This window comes from Caretta caretta, chromosome 8, assembly GCF_965140235.1.
Source record: "Caretta caretta isolate rCarCar2 chromosome 8, rCarCar1.hap1, whole genome shotgun sequence".
NCBI lineage: Eukaryota > Metazoa > Chordata > Testudines > Cheloniidae > Caretta > Caretta caretta.
In genome coordinates, this window is record NC_134213.1 from 48,954,302 (window position 1) to 48,972,688 (window position 18,387).

The 18,387-nt window shown below is 47.7% G+C and overlaps 1 protein-coding gene across 7 annotated transcripts in view; it reads right to left on the reverse strand.

Moving 5' to 3' along the window:
- The window catches only part of ADCY10 (adenylate cyclase 10), a 99,920-nt gene that overhangs the window by 41,242 nt on the left and 40,291 nt on the right, over positions 1–18,387 (reverse strand). For 6 of the 7 annotated variants that reach the window (XM_075131468.1, XM_075131466.1, XM_075131467.1 and 3 more), the window contains 11 exons: positions 14,609–14,705; positions 13,487–13,575; positions 12,124–12,315; positions 11,644–11,765; positions 9,598–9,674; positions 9,226–9,415; positions 6,608–6,663; positions 4,922–5,075; positions 2,924–3,116; positions 1,387–1,473; positions 356–639 (listed from right to left, as the gene is read on the reverse strand). In XM_075131468.1, coding sequence (XP_074987569.1) covers positions 356–639; positions 1,387–1,473; positions 2,924–3,116; positions 4,922–5,075; positions 6,608–6,663; positions 9,226–9,415; positions 9,598–9,674; positions 11,644–11,765; positions 12,124–12,315; positions 13,487–13,575; positions 14,609–14,705 — 1,541 coding nt within the window. The remainder of the gene's footprint in view (positions 1–355; positions 640–1,386; positions 1,474–2,923; positions 3,117–4,921; positions 5,076–6,607; positions 6,664–9,225; positions 9,416–9,597; positions 9,675–11,643; positions 11,766–12,123; positions 12,316–13,486; positions 13,576–14,608; positions 14,706–18,387) is intronic. The other variant, XM_075131470.1, reaches the window with a different exon arrangement.

The following is an 18,387-nucleotide window of genomic DNA, read 5'->3' on the forward strand; positions in this document are numbered from 1 at the left end:
TACAGATGGGGAAACTGAGGCACAGAAAAATGACATGACCTGCCCAGGGTCACCCAGTAAGCCAGTGATAGAGCCAGGAATAAACCTCAGGCCTGCTGAGTCCCAATCCACTGCTCTATTCACTAGGCTACAGTGAATCTTTGCCAAGCCACTAGAACAGCATACAGTTAGGGCCGACCATGTTTTACTAGGTGCTAGGCTATTGGGCTGTTTTGACCCTGCTTTCATGGACCCTACAGAGTCAGTCACTTGGCCATGAGCTATGTGGTTTCTCCTTTTCGGACCTGCTCCCCTCTGTTTTGTGGGAAAAGGTTGGTTTGCAGCTAAGAGCACAGAGCAGGTGCCTATCACTTACGTTTCTAGCTCCCGGGGGATGCTGACCACCCCAAGGTCCTGGCAGGCTTTTTGCAGAATCACAGAGGGCTTTAGCTCCTGCAGCTGAACGTAGATGGTTTTTGCATTGTTAATGATGCTTGCAGCAGAGACACAAGGCAGCCGTGCTTGGCAGCTGAAAGGAGCTAGAGACATGACCATAAACACTGGGATGCTGGAGAGCAAGTTGTCCAGAAATTCCCATGAGGCAGGATCAATGAAGTGGGCTTCATCAATGACAAAAATGAGAATGTCTTTCTCCACTGCCTAAAAAGGCAAAGAATCGCCTGAATAAGGTGTTGCTTCAGTTACGTATATCTTGCCTTCAGGCCAGGGCCCGGCGTGTCATACCCACAGCCCCGTGACTGCTACTCCAACCTATGGAGTGGAAGAGCAGCTGCAGCTCCTTTGTGTTGGTTAAATAAGATACTGGGGTCTGCATACACATGGATCCATGGCCCCCCCATGGCCTGACCCCCGACTACCTCTAACATGACTTTCTGTGCTGACTAGGGAGGAGACAAGGTCCAGAGCTTTCCTCCCAGCCAGCTCACCCCACCTCATTCATGCACCTGTAAGAGGGCTGTGTCCACGCACACCAGGGGCAATATCACCCAAGATGATTACACTCTTTTGGAAAAGGGGGTTATTTATGTTTTTCCACTCTGGGGGTGTGGTCAGTGCATTTTGGGAGGAGATCCAAGCTTTGGGACAAAGCGTGAGCCGGTTTCATGGAGAATCCATCCCATCATCTGAATTTGAGAAGGGCCAGAAAGTGCACTCGGTGCTACAGAAAGACATAGTTCCTGCCCTCTAACTTTAGACATCACACAGTGAGCGCAGATAACAGGAACTAGGATTGAGGAGCGATACAGAGGGTAAGGACACAAGGAAAATGGCTGGGGTACACCATATTCCCAGCCTGCTAGCCAACTGCTCATTAGCAGAATCTGCAAGTCCAGTGCAGTCTGGGGAATCATTTCTCTCTGTTTCACAATGAAGAGAGTGGTTCACCTTCTGTAGTATTTTCACAAGAAATAGTTCCATCTCCTTTGTCCTTGTTTCATTGTCCATTTTGGAAACCTCGGCAGAGGTGGGAAACTAGTCAGAAAAAAATGAGAGCAGTGAGCAGAAGAGGCAGCGTTCCTGTTCATAATATACACATTCATGGGAAAAGCCGTGATTGAAATGTCCAGCCTAGTGAGACACACACGTTCATCTCAGTGTCTATCCTTTTCACCCAGGGATTGCATCATCTGGGCATGCGTATGTGACTATACCAGGCCTCTGCTTCTAGATCCTCCATCTAAGTCCAGCTAAACAATTAAACTACCATCTGACAGCTCTTTGGTGACCTGTGTGAAATAAAATGTTGGTCTTAGTCCTGCTCTGGGTAGGAGGGTGCCTAAAGCAGAGGAACTATGGGTGAAATCCTGGCCCCACTGAAGTCAATGGGCATTGACTTCCCTTGTGATTCAGTTCACTCTGGTTGACTGACAGTGGACAGGCTAAGAACTGGAGGGGCTGTGATCGCTGAACTGCCCTCTCACCTAGAGAGGTGGTCCTTTCAGAGCAGAGGTGGGAAGTTGTGTGTTTACAGAAGGCTCACTCCACCATTGTGGGAATTCTGTGGATAAGGAAAAGGGTTTCGTTCTCCAGGGCTGCCGAGCCTGCACCTTTCACCCAGCTTCCATTTTTGAAGCCTCACCCTCCATGACACCTTTTTCCCCTTACGCCTCTTTTGAAATGATGTTTCCGTGCTGTGCAGTGACAGGCAGCAAAACCAAATCACTGAAGTGTGGAAAACAAGAAATGACCCCCCCCCATTTACTTTTATGGCAACTAGTGCAGATATCAGAGCGAATCTTTCCCTCCACATTCAACTTTTCTCCACTCCTGTTCCCCTTGAAAAGTCAAATGTAACTTCTCATTGGAGGGGTCCTCTTACCATAACTGACTAGCATCCACCCATTCCCTTAACTATTCTGTAAATCCCCTAAGCCCCCATCTGACCCCCCAACTCCCCAGGTGCTGCTTTCTAAGTCTTTCCTGGAATGAGTAAGAGCTTTTTCTTGCCACCTCACAAGTCTGGGTGGAATTGCTTCCCTTCCTCCTGTGTAGTTGCAGATGGTAGACATTCTGTGAATATCCTTTAGAAAGTATAGGAACAAAGTCCAGTGTGTGTGCACAAGCTAGGATTCAGGCTCACCAAACAGGTCAGCCTCATGACTGCAAGAAGGCCAATCCCAGAATAGGAGTGAGGAAGTGGGACAGGTGAAGTGGACGGCATCAGATCGACAGCATGATGCCACTAACTCTTCCATGCAGATTTAGGAACAAACATTTCTTCAGCCACACCCAGCACCCTATTTATCCCAATTATAATGACTGTGTTGAATTTCATGAGTATTCACACCTTTGATTCAGTGTGCAATTTCAGGGCAAGAACAAAAAATGCTGAGATGCCGAATTGGTGTGAAGCAAGGTAAATAACAGAACCCAGTTCCACAGACAGGCTTTTCCCCCAGAAGGTGAGGGCTTTCTCCATTACCTTAACAAGAAAGATGTTATTCAGGAGGCAATAGTAGGTCTGTTCTACCACACCTCGGAGTTTGCCTTGGAGGATGTGCTGTCTTGCATCGTAAGATTTACAGGCATCAATCCCCAGAAACATGGCCATGAGTGTCCGGATGGCAAAAAAATTCTGCTGCACATTTACCTTTGTCAGCTCCATAGCAACAACCCTGCATGGTTAAAATGAAGAGAAATTATAAGGAAGTTCTAATGGGGAGTAAGGAAGAGCCAGCACATTCTGAGAAAGAATTACAGAAACACAAACCTACCGCTTACCACATGTACATCTAGACACACAGAAAAAGCTTCCAAATGAAGGAGAAATAATGGAACCAGCGTTCTTCAGCCCTTTCTGATCGACCTCCAAGACAACTACAAGACATTTCAGCACCTGATTTTCCTTATGGATAAATGGCCGAGGATCAGCAGTGGATTTGAGCAATGTCTCCTGGTCTCTGTTTCCTCCATGGCTGGTGCAAAGCAACCTAACCGCAGAGCTCAGCCTCTCCATTTTTCGCTTTTGTTTGAGGGACAAAAGATTAACAGCCCTGAACTGATCTCCAACCACCTTTCCCAACCACACCCCTTTGAGTTTCTGACAGAGTCCAGACTGATCAGCCTGTTTATTGTCTTCTGGAGAGCACACCCTTGTCAAAAGCACCTGGCTGCTTTCAGTTCAGTTCCAGGCATCCCCTTGGACTCTAAAGTCATCCTGCATTGAAAGACATGCAACCATACATACCCATGAGCATCCATCCCATTAGAGCTGCTCTCATTGCCACATCACATGCATCCAAAAATGTCTTCTCTCAGTGAGGGGCCATCTCCCAGCCCCTCACTAATGACATTTTTAAAGTCTGTCCATTTCTCTTGGGGGGGAAAAACCCAGCACACGCATGAGCTTTCGTCCACAGTTTAAAAGTTGGATTAGCCCATGAAAAGCTAGTAACACTGTGTCCAGGTAGACAGAAAACATGGGCCAGAGTTGATCAACACCTTTTGAATTTTGAAATTTCAACATTTTTAATGTTGACATTTGAAAAGTAAAAAGGACTTTTTTTGTTAATATTGACAATTTTCATGGAAATCTTTCCCTAGCTTTCAACCAAGCACTAAGCTGTTCAAAATATTTCAAATTTTTTGAATTTTTAAATTAAAGGGGGGAAAAATGAGAGGAGAATTAATAAAACAAATTAGCAGAATGCCCCCCAATTTATTTTTTAGCAGCTCTATTGGATACACTGTCTTGCTAGACATGTTTCCTCTTTAGCATCAAATAGCACTGAAACATGAATCCGACTTGATCTGGGTCATGACAGCCTCAACCAAGGAGTCTCTCATAGGATGGATGGGAGAAATAGCCAGCAGTGTCTCTTTCTGATGCGTATTCATGCCCTGCTAGTTTTGAGGTTCCCAGAAATCAACTTTCCATATGCTGTCAGAAAACAGATGGACGGCTATGCCTTCTGATTCACGGGGGGTGGCTGGGTCAACAAATCAACTGGACAAGAAGCCACAGTTAATCAAAGAGCTGGTGAGGTTAATCCTTTGAACCACAAAAGGACCCATCCAACCACAAGTGAATCTCTCAGATTGCCTCATTTATTAAATGAAGAATTAGAGCAGTAGACAGACATTGATAGGTACAATTGGACCAATGGTTGTTTCACCTCCCCTGTGACTGTGCTGGCTATTCCTGTATGTGAAATAATAGCTGTACTAAAGGAGGAAGTTACTAAAAGCTCCTCTTCCCCATGCAGGGCTCATTTAAGCCATTAGAGGTCAGTTTGCAGCCAATTAGACACCGTCTCAGTCTGTGCCAGCCTCACAAAGCCTCCTACCATTGGCATTATTGCAATCTCTGTGGGAATGTTGCTGCTCAGGATCACCATGCAGGGGCAGAGGTGTGTGGGGCACAGGGGTCAGGTGTATCAAAGTGGGCCAGGTGTATCAAAGTGAAGTTAAAGGCACTTACCTGTGGCCAGCCTTCTGGCCTAAGTAGGCAATTTCAGCAAGTAACTGGCTTTTTCCATAGCCCATAAGGCCTTCATACATTATGATACGGCCTTCCGTAGACCCCACAAATCCTTTCAATAAAGTGTCATAGATTTCGAGCTCTTTTTCCCGACCTAAGAAACATTGAGTGACTGTAAGAAAGCAAAGACCAATGCACTTCCCTTTCCCTCTTTGCTTAGCAGTGGCAGCATGTCTCCATCCATATTGAAAATGCATCCATAAGTCACTGGTTCATTTCCACCTCTGCTGCAGGCCTTATCCATCCCTTTCTCCCCACTCATTTTGATAATTGCAGCTTCCCTCTGTAGCGTAGTCCCAAACCCGACTGTCCAGATTCCAGCGGCTTGCTGCTACCGTCCCCCGCAAACACACAAAGAAGTGTGACTACATTATCCCTATCCTCACACAACCCCTTGTTCATTCCAATACCCGGGGTCACTCTTCAGATTTGTTGCCAGCCTCCCTTACAGACCCTGAGCTACATTCACTGGAGCTGGCACAGGGAAGCGTAATTTACATCTCTCCTTACCAGCCTGCCAACTAGGAGATTCACCTCCAGGGAGGGCAGGTAGTAGTTGAGTGCATCAGCTCCTACAGGGCAACAGGATTAAAACTTAGAGACGAGGTGGGGCTCACCCAGTATTGGGGTGCTGGGATCTAGCATTTTGCTTTAACCCCATTTGTCAGTAAAGTGAAAAGCCCTTAAAATGAAAACAACAAGGAGTCTGGTGGCACCTTAAAGACTAACAGATTTATTTGAGCATAAGCTTTCCTGGGCAAAAACCACGATGCAGCTGAAGAAGTGGGGGTTTTACCCACGAAAGCTTACGCTCAAATAAATCTGTTAGTCTTTAAGGTGCCACCGGACTCCTTGTTGTTTTTGTGGGTACAGACTAACATGGCTACCCCCTGATCCTTAAAATGAAGTGGGCAGTTAACACCTCTGCTCGAAAACTTGTTTCTTCCACTAACAGGAACTAGTCCAATAAAAGCTATTCCCTCACCCACCTTGTCTATCCTGGGACCAACACAGCTACAACAACATGGCAAGCATGTATTCCATACTCTTGTCTGACCATGGACAGGTCCTGCACTCCTTAGCACCATATAAGGCCTGCAAGATCAGGCACCACAACTTCAGCGTAAAGGCCCCGTATCTTTAAGAGCATCCTGAGCACATCTCACAGCTTTACATTTCTGAATGATCCCAATGGTCAATTACTTAATATCCTCAAGTAAAAAGAAAAGGAGGACTTGTGGCACCTTAGAGACTAACCAATTCATTTGAGCATAAGCTTTCATGAGCTACAGCTCACTTCATCGGATGCATACTGTGGAAAGTACAGAAGACTTTTTTTCTGTACTTTCCACAGTATGCATCCAATGAAGTGAGCTGTAGCTCACGAAAGCTTATGCTCAAATAAATTGGTTAGTCTCTAAGGTGCCACAAGTACTCCTTTTCTTTTTGCAAATACAGACTAACACGGCTGTTACTCTGAAACCTATCCTCCAGTAGTGGCTCCCCCTCAGACATTTCCCCCCACATCCATCTCTTCCCTGGGCATCATCTTCCCAGCAGCAACAACTGCTCCACAGGTTCCTAATGACAAACCAACTGGAATTCTGAAGAGCTCTGTCCACCTACCCAGTAAGGGGTAATACTCAGACCTCTCCTTGGTGAGATACGCTTTGCCAATCATTCTGCAAGGAGTAAGAGAAAGGAAAGCTGCAGTTAAAGAGCGAAAATACTCCTGGTCAGAATCTACATGAGTGGGGGCGCAGCTGGGCTGCCCACTCTCTCTGAATCCAAGCCCTGCTTCCAAGAAGGGTTTCATTATTCTTAAGCCTCCTGCACCCAGAAGCTCAAGTTGAGATGGGGTGAAGTAGTGTCATGGGGTTTCCCTTCGGAAGAGCGCTAAAGGAACATCAATAATTAAGGAGCCTAATGAGCCTGGTGTAATGGGAGAGTGGATTAAAATCCATCGGAGAGCTAAGAAGGAAACGAGGCACAGCAGCCTACGATTCCTCTGGTAAAGAGCAATACAATGCCCACCAGTCTGGTTTCCTGAGGCTCCTCAAGGATCTGAAGGTAACAAACAATTTTGTACTGCAAATGGGCGAGAGATGAGAGACAAGTAGGAATAGACAGAGTCAATGAAGCTTGCAGGGGAAAAGATAAGGAAAGCAAAAAAAAAAAAAGCAGAATGAGTTAATACTAGGCAAAGGCTGTAAGGAGAATAAGGAGGCTGTAAGGAGAATCTATAAACATGTCATGGGAAAAAGAAAGTAAAGCCATTAATAAGGAAGAATGTTGATGTAATCGGTGATTACTCTGAACTACTGCGCTGCTTTTTAAAATCTCTCTTTAGCAAGCTATACATTAACAACAGCCCGGCTCCTGCAAATTGCTTCCCACATACGGACTCCCACTGATTTTAATGGGGCTCCTTCCACAGAGAGGAACTTGTAAGAATGTAGCCTTGGATTTGGACAATGAGAGCAAGGCAGTTCTTATATAAACAGCTGTTGATGAAAGGAGGTATCAGGATATATGAAAAAACAAAACACATGCAAACTTGGTCTCTGAACTCAATAATTAGCTAGCTACACCACAGTTGCTATGAACTTGGATTTTTCTGTACTGCACCTTTAAATTTCTGCCAGCACAGCTGATGCAGCATGTTCCCAAGAAGGGACCCAAACTGTGCTCCCTCATGGAGACTTTACATTCGTTCTTTCTTAGTCTGTTGTGCCCCTTAATCTGAACTGAAAGTCATTTGGACTGAGACTACAGGGCTGTTCTAGGTGTATGGAGAAACACTGCATGCTTCTACATTTCCATGGTGCAGTTCTCTGTCTCCAAGTAGCTGGAGCTGATGAGGGAGTGGGAGAGAGATGCAAATGAGACACTATAGTTACCCATTCTCTCAAACATGAGGCTTGATTGAAGGTATGCCAGTTGAAGCTATTTTTACACTAAGCTATTTGCTGTCCAAGCAGCTGTTTGTCTCCTTGACTAAGTTGCCTTGAGTCTATCTTGTGTGGGGGGAAGTACAGGACTTTGGAGATGAAATTTCCTAAGACAGCTGTGAGATGATGCCCTGGATTTTGGCAAGGATGATGCACATTGTGGCTTTGAACAGACAGGATAGCACTCACACCCCTTTGTGCTGATCAAAGGTAATTTGCCCTTTCATCACCCCCACCCCACCGTGGTAAAATGAGGGTGTGACTCTGGAAGCCCCTCAATGCCAACTAGCAGAGGGCACCCCTACTGTAACTCACATCAGGTCTGACATACTCATTACCCCAACACACTGTTGTCATGATATATATCTCAAAGATGTCATGAAAGGTATTGTATATAACCTGGTGACATGCTGGTTCCAAAAATCACTGTGTGAGGTATGTACAGGTTGGGTACAAAGTGTTATAGATGTGTGCTGGAAATATATTCATGAAAAGTGTTTGGGAAGTAGAGCGTAAAACCCAGTCTGTCCTAGGCAAAGGCATGCATATTTACCTGTCTTACCTGGGTTACCAGCAGAGGACAATGGAAGTATATTTACATATAAGGAAAATAAAGACATCAAGCTAAACAAGCGGGGGAGAAGACTGTGGACTTTGAGTAATATAAGGGGAACAAAAAGACCTTTTAGTTCTCTATCACTGAGGGGACAGTGGAGTCCAGCACCTTTTGACCTATGAAAGCTGGATTCTCTTGGCCGGAGAGGCAAGAGCTGATGGAAACATGATGTGAGAAACTGCTTAGGCAAAGACTGCAACTTGCTCAGATTGAGTTTTCATCATTAGAAAGTGTGTTTTGTTTGTGACCTTGCCTGTCTCTTTTGCCCTTGCTTAGTGTCACTTAAATCCAAGGGCTTTGTGCATAACCTTTTTCTTGTTTTATTACAAAACCGTCTCAGTTCTGTGTATTAAAGTGAAGTGTGAGGCCTCAGCTAACCTCACAGGCTGGTGTGTGCTCTGTCTCTTTGGAGGCAGTGAGCGTAACATGAGGGACTGGATGCTGCACGGAGACATCTCTGGGGAACTCGCAGCTGGGGCTTACTGATTGTTACCAGCAAGCCAAGGTTTAGACTGGCAGAGTCTTGAGGAGTTTGCTGGCAAGGCAGACAGGCTGCTGTGTCAGGGACCTGCCACAGAGCTTAGCAGTACCAAAGTTCTTGCTCTTGCTAAGGCAGAGTGGTAACAGTGGCTCACAGTTCTGAGTGTTCTGAGCTTGACGTCACAGGGGGCACTTACGTTTTCTCACTGATGCCAAGATAATGATAAACCACGCCGGGATTCACAACTCCTTTCATCTCAGTCTGGGGGAGCTCTTCGAAGAAGTAATGAGGCAGCCTGGAGTTGGCGTAGGTCACTGCATCACAGGACACTAACCCTGGATAATACATCATCATCCGGGCAGCAAGATTCACCTTCTGGCCAATGACTGTGTCGTGGAGAGAGCAAGAAAATGGGCACTGAAAAGTTAACTGAGTTCCCACCCACCGTCCTGTGGACAGCTCCATGCATACATACCCCTCCACCAGCAAAAATATGCAGCCTACACACACACTCCATGGGTACCCAGGGGATACCAAACATGCACACGACCAGAGAAACAGACTGTACCTGTGTATTCATGCCTTACACGATGGCCAACTACTCCACAGAACACTGGCCCGCTGGTTACTCCGATGGAAACTAGCCTAGCAAGCAATGAGAGCAACATGGAGTCGGCAATCCCAAATGTCCAGTCCCTCTTGACGCATCTGCTCACGCACCCTCTCCCCACCCGCACTCCTGTAGTGCTAATTTGTATTGACTATCCCCACATCAGCCAGCTAGGTCTCCGAACAGCCTGTGTGCAGCTCTGTGTGTGCGCAAAAGGGATGGAGAAGGATGCAAGGAGGTTCCCTCACGCACATCCCCATGTAATGACAGTTCTTGTGCTTCCCAGAGTGCAGAGTGCTATGAGCTACCATCGCTGTTGGAACTAGCCTCCCCAGAGAGATAGACCACAGCCCCACCTGCTCACCACCCCAGCTAGCAGAGCTGACCCCAGGCCAAAGGGAGCCCCTGTCCATCCTTTGCAAGGGTGCCACGGAGGCCGCATCCCTTAGGCAACTCCACAGGCACAATGTCTCTTTGACCTCCCCATGGGTTGTGAGTCCCTGTTCTCCCTGTAATGCAAAGCCACAATTGAGCCCTCATTTCCCCGTGTGGAGCTGGAGGTGAAGCCCTGCCTGAAAGTTCAAGGAAGTATTCACATTTTCTCAACACATTTATCTGCCCACAGTAGAAATCCTGCATCCTTAAAATGCTTCCATGGGTGAGGGAGTGGTGAGATGGGTGTAGAGTTTCAGCCCTCCCTCCTTGCATCATCCAGCTGTCCAGTCGGTTATACCACACCCATCACTATGGTATGTGTATGCTTCCCATATTTATAATGGGTGCACACAGCAGAAAACTGCTTAACTTTAATTGTCACTGGACACTGATCTCGCAGGGTACTCATGCCTGGAATTTAATTCTCTCACATGTGACTGGTTGAATTTCCCTGGCTCTTTATGGTTGGCATGCCCCTTAAAGGGAGTGGCTACTGAGCAAAGCACACACCCCTATTGGCTATCACGCACTGTTCCCAGCTGAATATAAATGCTGCCCTCTGAGTGCGCCGGTCTGAATTCTCCCTGCTGGAGAGTCAGGAGCTGGAGGGACGTCAGAAAAGGAGAGTCAGGTTACACAAAGACTCAAAGAGATCAGTGCCAGTGGTGTGAAAAGGGCGTGGGGTTTGGTCTGGTCTTGTCATTTATAGACACAAAAGGGGACAAAGGCTCTGGTCCCACAAACATGCAGGAATTTAATTTGAAGCCTCAGTGAAATCAGCAGTGCTTGCATGCCAAGGCACAGGCCTCAAAAATTCAGCAGCCAGACCAGAGCGTGCTGGAAGGTAGGAGAGGGTGAAGTGCTCTCTCCAAGCACTGCTGGAGTCCTGCCAGCGGACGGGCCTCGGGGTCCCCTTCAGTCGGGAGCTCCTCCACCAAATGCAGTCAGGAAGGGCTTGATGGGACCTTTGGAGGCCAGTGGGGTGGGGGGTGACAGTCAGTAGGGGTTTGGCTCATGCTCTGTCCTGTTACCAATGCTCTCAAGGAGCAAAATGCCTTTAGAGCTCAAAAATTTGCCATTCTCACACAAATGGAGCTGAGAATCCTGCACAGCTGGTGTCGGGTTAGTGAAAGACACATTGCTCTCTCTTTTCTGCAGGGCCTGAACTTGGGGATTGGAGTTTCTTGGGCTGTTGTGGGATGGGTCAGTGAAGGTGGTTGGCTTTGCAGTTCGCTCTTAAGGCTGCTGAGGTTCACGGTCATCCTGAGCAGGTTCCAGATTCATGGCCAGTCGCTATAAAAGTTCCATCACCTGGACCCACCAGTACCACCCCTGCGGCTGCGGTTCTATTGCTCCAGTAGCATGTAGCTGCCTTAGGAGGTCAGGGTCACGTAGCGTGAGGGGGAGCCCAGGTAAACTGCGCTAATCCCAAATTTTGTCTCCCAGCTGTCATGTCACTGCCTTCTGCCCACTAGGGGGGCCTTCCTGTTGGGATGAGGGAGTTTAGATGGCAAACAAGCCCAATAGCACCCCTGTAGACAACGTGGAGAACTTCACCTTCCTGCTTACTTTATTTTCATGAGCTTCTCAGAACAGAAGTTGAAGATTTTAAATGCACTGTCCAAGGCGTGGGTGCTCTCGTCAGCCTGCTTATCCCCAGGGAGCCCGAACACACACAGGAACGTGCAGCCCTGCCAGGGAGGGGAAAGAAAACACCAGAGGGGGGAGGGTTTTTTCCAAAGAGCAAATCAGTAACAATGTCTGTAGCAAACAGTTCCACTGTGCTCCAGCTCTCCCACCCACCCTGTTAGAGTTGTGCTGTCACACACCACCCCCAAAATGCTCTGGGAGGCCCCACCACCACCCCAGACTCAGTCTCTTCAGCACTGAGCTTATTATCATTCCTCCTGATGGCTGCCCTCCACCTCCCTTCTCTATCCCTAATGACAACACCACTGTCCTTCCTGCCTCCTACTAGTCCTGCACTCTCAAGGGAATGTTTGCCAGCTCCGGCTGCCTGGCTGGCATGGCCTTGAAGCTCTGACTCACTTTGTCAAACATAAAGACTTTGTTGATTTTGCCACTGAAGACGTGGATGGTGTCTGAGATCTTCATGTTGGCATTTTGGATAGCCTGGCACAGATGCAAGGTATTGGCGCTTTCATCAAACTGCAGGTTTACAAAGACAATTGTGACTGGCCGAAGCTCAGATAAATATTCCAGAGGTTGGTTGTCATCAATCTGAAAAAGAGCCAGATGTACTCAACAGTCCGTACTCCTGGTGAGCGGGAAGCATTCGCTACTCCATATACCCCTCCTCCAGCTGGGCTGACTCTACTCTCAGATACAGGTGCTAACTTCATGAGGGCAAAGATGTTAGATCAGCTATTGCCATAGGAAGGAGTGGGCCCCCATCAATGGGAAGCACTCTCCAGGCTCAGGAAGATGATCCTTTCAGCACAGGACTGGGAAATGAGGCTAGGCACCAAGGGGACAAAGGGGGAGATAGCTGAGCAGAGCCTGTCAATGTGACTTTGCTACAACCCAGGTCTCCCCATAAACTTTAAAATTTTAAACGGAACAAAGAAAAAACTTTTTCATACACCTTACAATTAGCCTGTGGAACACATTGCCTGCAGTCAAGAACTCAGCAGATTTCAAAAAATGATGACAATGTCCAATGTTACAATAGTAAGGATTTTTTTAAATAAAACCCAAGAGTTTTGGAAGGGATCTAAACCCTCATGTCTCAGGTCATAAGCCAAGGGAGCGGGGAGGAGAAAACTTTCCATGTGAACAAGTTGATCCACAACTACACACTGCAAGGTTTCTTGTATTTTCCTCTGTATCATAGAATCATAGAATATTAGGATTGGAAGAGACCTCAGGAGGCCATGTTGTCCAATCCCCTGCTCAAAGCAGGACCAACACCAACTAAATCATCCCAGCCAGGGCTTTGTCAAGCTGGGCCTTAAAAACCTCTAAGGATGGAGATTCCACCACCTCCTTAGGTAACCCATTCCAGTGCTTCACCACTCTCCTAGTGAAATAGTGTTTTCTAATATCCAACCTAGACCTCCCCCACTGCAGCGTGAGACCATTGCTTCTTGTTCTGTCATCTGCCACCACTGAGAACAGCCTAGATCCATCCTCTTTGGAACCCCCTTTCAGCTAGTTGAAGGCTGCTATCAAATCCCCCCCTCACTCTACTCTTCTGCAGACTAAATAACCCCAGTTCCCTCAGCTTCTCCTTGTAAATCATGTGCCCCAGCTCCCTAATCATTTTTGTTGCCCTTCGCTGGACTCTTCCCAACTAGACATCGAGCATCAGCAGAACCTCAGAAAAATTCTAGCTGTGTAAAGCACAGACCGTCACGCCAAAAAACAAAATTCTATGAAGTTACTGCACTACCTTCTTCAGAATGTTTCTCATCACAAACTTCCGGAGGGACTTCTCCAGCTCATCATTAGGAGACAATGTGGAGGTTTCTCTGAGGATACCTAGGGGAGGAAATTTAGTGCTTTAAATAGGAGAAGGAAGACTTGTGGTTAAAGCGTAAGGTTTTATTCCTGGCTTTGCTCAAGGGCAGACTTTTGCCAGTGAGGACTGGACAGTGCCTGGATGGGGCTGGAGATTCTTGTCTAACCTATTTCACTTACAATCTTGAAAATGCAAATCACAGTTGCATAGGTGCTGAGTTTCTAATCTGCCGGGGGGTGCTCCCCCCGGCTCCCTGCAGGCCCCACCCCCACTTCACCCCTTCCCCCAAGGCCCCAGCCTTGCCCTGCTTCTTCCCACTCCTGCTCTGCCCCACCCCGCCTCTTTCCTGCCCCTTCCCTGCCTAGTTCTGCCCCTCCCCCGAGCACACTACACCCTTTCTCCTCCTCCCTCTCCCCCAGCACCTCCTGACACAGCGAAACAGCTGATCCGTGGTAGGCGCTGGGAGGGAGGGGGAGGCGCTGATCAGTGAGGCCCACGAGTGGGCAGAAGGCACTGGGGGGAGTGGGAGGTTCTGGTAGGGGGGCTGCTGGTCAGTGCGCAGTACCCACCATTTTTCCCCATGGGTACTCCAGCCCTGGTGCACCCACGGAGTTGGCACCTATGCACAGTTGGGGTTTTTTATTAGAAAATTCCTTGTGTGCTTATATCAGCACCACTGAAAGCTTGCTCGCCCAGAAAGACTGTAGGCACTGAGCAGGGGTCCCTATAGTATCTCTTCTTGCCAGCCAGGGGCCTCCATAGAGCTGACCCAGAAGGTAGGGAGAGGGTCTCTTCTCCTCCACAGTCAGTGTACCCCTTGCTGGTGTCCACACAGGTTTAAGCCAGCAGGGGGGAGAGGGAGTTGAAATTCAGCTGGCTGCCTCGGGATTTTAGTGGCAGGTAATGGAGGAGTACACAGGAACTCAAAGGGGTACAGGGCAGGGGCCCACATGTGCAGTCCATTCACCCTCTCACATTTACACTGACGGAAAACAGGAATTTCAGCCTGCTGTCTCCCTGGGGTTCAGCGCAGTAGAAGGAAGAGGGACTCACTGTTACTTTCACCAGTGGGGTAGTTCTGTAGGTATTCAGTACATTTCCAGAAGAACTCGTCAAACTCAGTCTCAGAGATGTTCTTTATGTATCTAGCCTGAAGGCAGACAGAATTAAAGGCATCTGTCCGCTTCCCCAAGCCTAGTGTAGAATTATTCAATAAAATGCACTCCCATCCTTCACTGTCACCTCCATCATCAACCTCCCTGTCAACTGGATGGAGGACACAGCAGTAATCAGCAAAGATTTTTTGGCTGGAGCAAAACAAATGACTACGCTCCCAACAAATGCAGCAAAGTGATTCTGCAGCCTCCAAAGCTGGCTGCAGAGCCTTCCAGTTCCACAGTCTTTCTCCTGCTGGGTATCTGTCCAAGCCACCAATCCTGCAAAGGCTTACATACGTGCTTAACTTTAAGCACCTGATTGGCCCCAATGATTTCAACGGGTTTACTCCTATGCAGGTGCAGGAATGAAGCCCAGTTTCTTCTCATGACGTCTGTCGCTGAACTATCTCAGTGCCTCCAGAAAGATACTAACTAAAATCACAATAGGCCCACAGTCTGATTCTCCTCCCCAGCCTCACAGCTGCTCTCCAAGAACCAGTGCAAGGCGTAAGAGGGGGATGCTCAAAATAACTGGTGGGCTGCAGGTAGCAATGCTCCCACTTCCACTCCTTGGCAGGTTGGTCGTATTTTCAGAGTTCAAAGTGGGGACACCAGCGTTGGTGAGGGGGATGGGTCAGGGGAACTGTGTTATCCTGTCAGGATGAGTACTTGGGGCCTTTTACAGGAAAAGGTAAGGAAAGTGAGAACAGTATTTACCCCTCTGTGACCCCTTTCTTGTTCTGTCCTAGCTCTAATGTCTCCCATTCCAACCTAGCTGTACCCTACCACACCCCGACCGCCCCCTCCACAGTCACTGATCCACCTACACCCTCAGTCACAAACCAACTCCATCAACCTTCCCCCCAAACTCTTCCCTCAGCTCCCCACCTGCTGAGAAACACGCCCCACAAACACACCTTTTCACCCAGGCTGAGATCCTCCCTCTTCCTAACAGGCCTCCACAGCTCAGGCCCACACCCTCAGCTCTGAGCCCTGGCCACCAGATAGCCCCAGGCTCAGAATGCCCTCACACACTCCTCCAGCTCTAGCGAATCCATTCCCAGGCTCCAAAATCTTCCCCCTCCTACCTGACACCCACCACCACCAATCTCAGATGCCCCCCAGGTCGGAACCCTGCCCCCTGCTGAGAAAGCTCTGGTATTCACTGCTCTGCACCTCCTCCCTCTGCCATTTGCATCCCTTCTCTTGCAGAGTCTCTTGCAGGGGCTGGAGGCTGCAGGGAGCATGGATAAAGAGCCCCAAATTCTGGCTTTGTGGCTCTGTCCTCTGCAGTACAACACCTTACATGCCTCCCACAACAACCAAATTGCTGCTGCATCTCTTTTGGCAGCACTAGAAGGTTTGTATATGAGGATATACTGAGCCAATCTATCCTCCAGGTCCGAAATAGTGCAGACATCAGCTAGGGCTTGTTTAGTCCAAGGACTGTGCCCAAATTTTTGAAGGATTTGTTTAAAAGGTATAATTTCTTTAATAAAAGGTGAGGTTGGAGTTCCTTCTGACTCCATTCCTCCCTCTGGTACTGGCTTACCCTGTTTTCTTTTAAACATCTTAACATGGATATTTCAATCTCTTTGTCACTGCTGGTATTACTTAGCAAGTGACACAGCCTAGATTCTGAAATCATAGCTTAATCTATGCGTTTTTCCCCTGCTACCTTCTCGGAGGCCAGCAGGTCCCCTGCTACCTTCCCGGACGCCAGCAGGTCCGGTTAACCTATTTCCCACTGCTACCTTCTCGGAGGCCAGCAGGTCCCCTGCTACCTTCCTGGAGGCCAGCAGGTCCGGTTAACCTATTTCTCCCTGCTACCTTCCCGGAGGCCAGCAGGTCCGGTTAACCTGTTCTTCCCTGCTACCTTCTCGGAGGCCAGCAGGTCTGGTTTAATCTGTTTTCCCTGCTACTTTCTCGGAGGCCAGCAGGTCCCCTGCTACCTTCCTGGAGGCCAGCAAGTCTGGTTTAATCTGTTTTCCCTGCTACCTTCTCGGAGGCCAGCAGGTCCCCTGCTACCTTCCCGGAGGCCAGCAGGTCTGGTTTAATCTAATAGAAATGCCTAGCTCAATAGAGCTGGCTGTGTGCACACCAATATTTACAATAACTGAGGTTTTTTACCAATATTCCCCCTTTCGCAATTCTCCACCAAAATGTTATACCAATAAAATAAAAACCAGCAGGATCTTATTAAAGGGGAAAAGGCAAAATACCACATTTATTGTGAATACAGAAAGAATCATAGTAAGCAGTTAGTTATAGTTATAACATTCCATTCAATCTTCTCTTGCAGAGTCTCTTGCAGGGGCTGGAGGCTGCAGGGAGCATGGATAAAGAGCCCCAAATTCTGGCTTTGTGGCTCTGTCCTCTGCAGTACAACACCTACACTACCCAGGTCTGAGATCACTGGTGGGGCTTGTTGGATCATATTAAAGAAGTTCTGTATTAAAATCACAAATGAGTTTGATTCCCCACAGTTTAAATTCCAGGGTATTACTAATTAAGAAATCTCTTGGTTTTTGGTACTGTTTCTCTCCCTCTGTGTGTGAAACTTGCAAGCTGCTAATTGCGTTAGTACATTCTAAGACAGAGTCTGTTCTCAAAGCAATTCACACACAGAGAGACTCAAAGCAATACTCTGTAACAACAGAAACAACACCCAGAGACTCCCCGCCCTTTTGTTGTATTAACAATTGTGATTAAAATAGAGCTAGAGGATGTATGTGGATGGATGCTTGGTGTGGATAATAACTGAATGATCAGGGAGGTGCCAGCCTAAGAATCCAGTGTCCATCGGCTGAAGAAGGCGTCAAGTGGAAATAACCAGAGGACACCCCCCCCCCCCCCCCCCGGAGGGCAGACTGGAATCCACCTAACAGCCTCAAGAATGGGAGAACCAAAGAACAAGATAACATCTAGCAGCATGGAGCCGTCAGGAATGTGCTATCTGCTGATTGATTCAGCAACAGCATGATGAAGCAATTCCCACAGACTGGCATAGGAAGAAATTCCTATGAAAATAGACTCTAAAAAGTGAGAACTTTGCGGGGTCTGATTCTGCAAACCAACTTCCAGGAGCATCAGATGAGCATCTGACAAGGCCCTGCTCCCTCCTCATTTCCAGGCCACCTGGCCAGTGGCTTGGCATGAGCAACTCTAAGGCTGGTAACTATGATAACAACCTTGCAGAACCTCTGTGTGTGTGTGTGTGTCTGTTTGTATGAATGAATGTGTGAATAAATATGAGATTGAATAGAATGTTATAACTATAACTAACTACTTACTATGATTCTTTCTGTATTCACAATAAATGTGGTATTTTGCCTTTTTCCCTTTAATAAGATCCTGCTGGTTTTTATTTTATTGGTATAACAGGCTTACCCCCCTTATTCCCTAATGACCAGCCACTCCTGGCAAGAGGAAGCCAAAATTAAGCCCATGTTTCCAGGGAACAAGATATTTCCCACATTCTACTATGCCTTCTTACTTCATCACCACTTTCAACTTTCGCATCACCATCCCTCTCGCCCCGCTCTGCCCAGCTGGTCCATTGGATAGAGGCCCAATAACAAATATACACACAAGCATACGTGTGAGATTGCATCCAGCAGAAGACAATAAGGCACGTAAACATACCCCAACCTAGATAACAAGGCAATATGAACT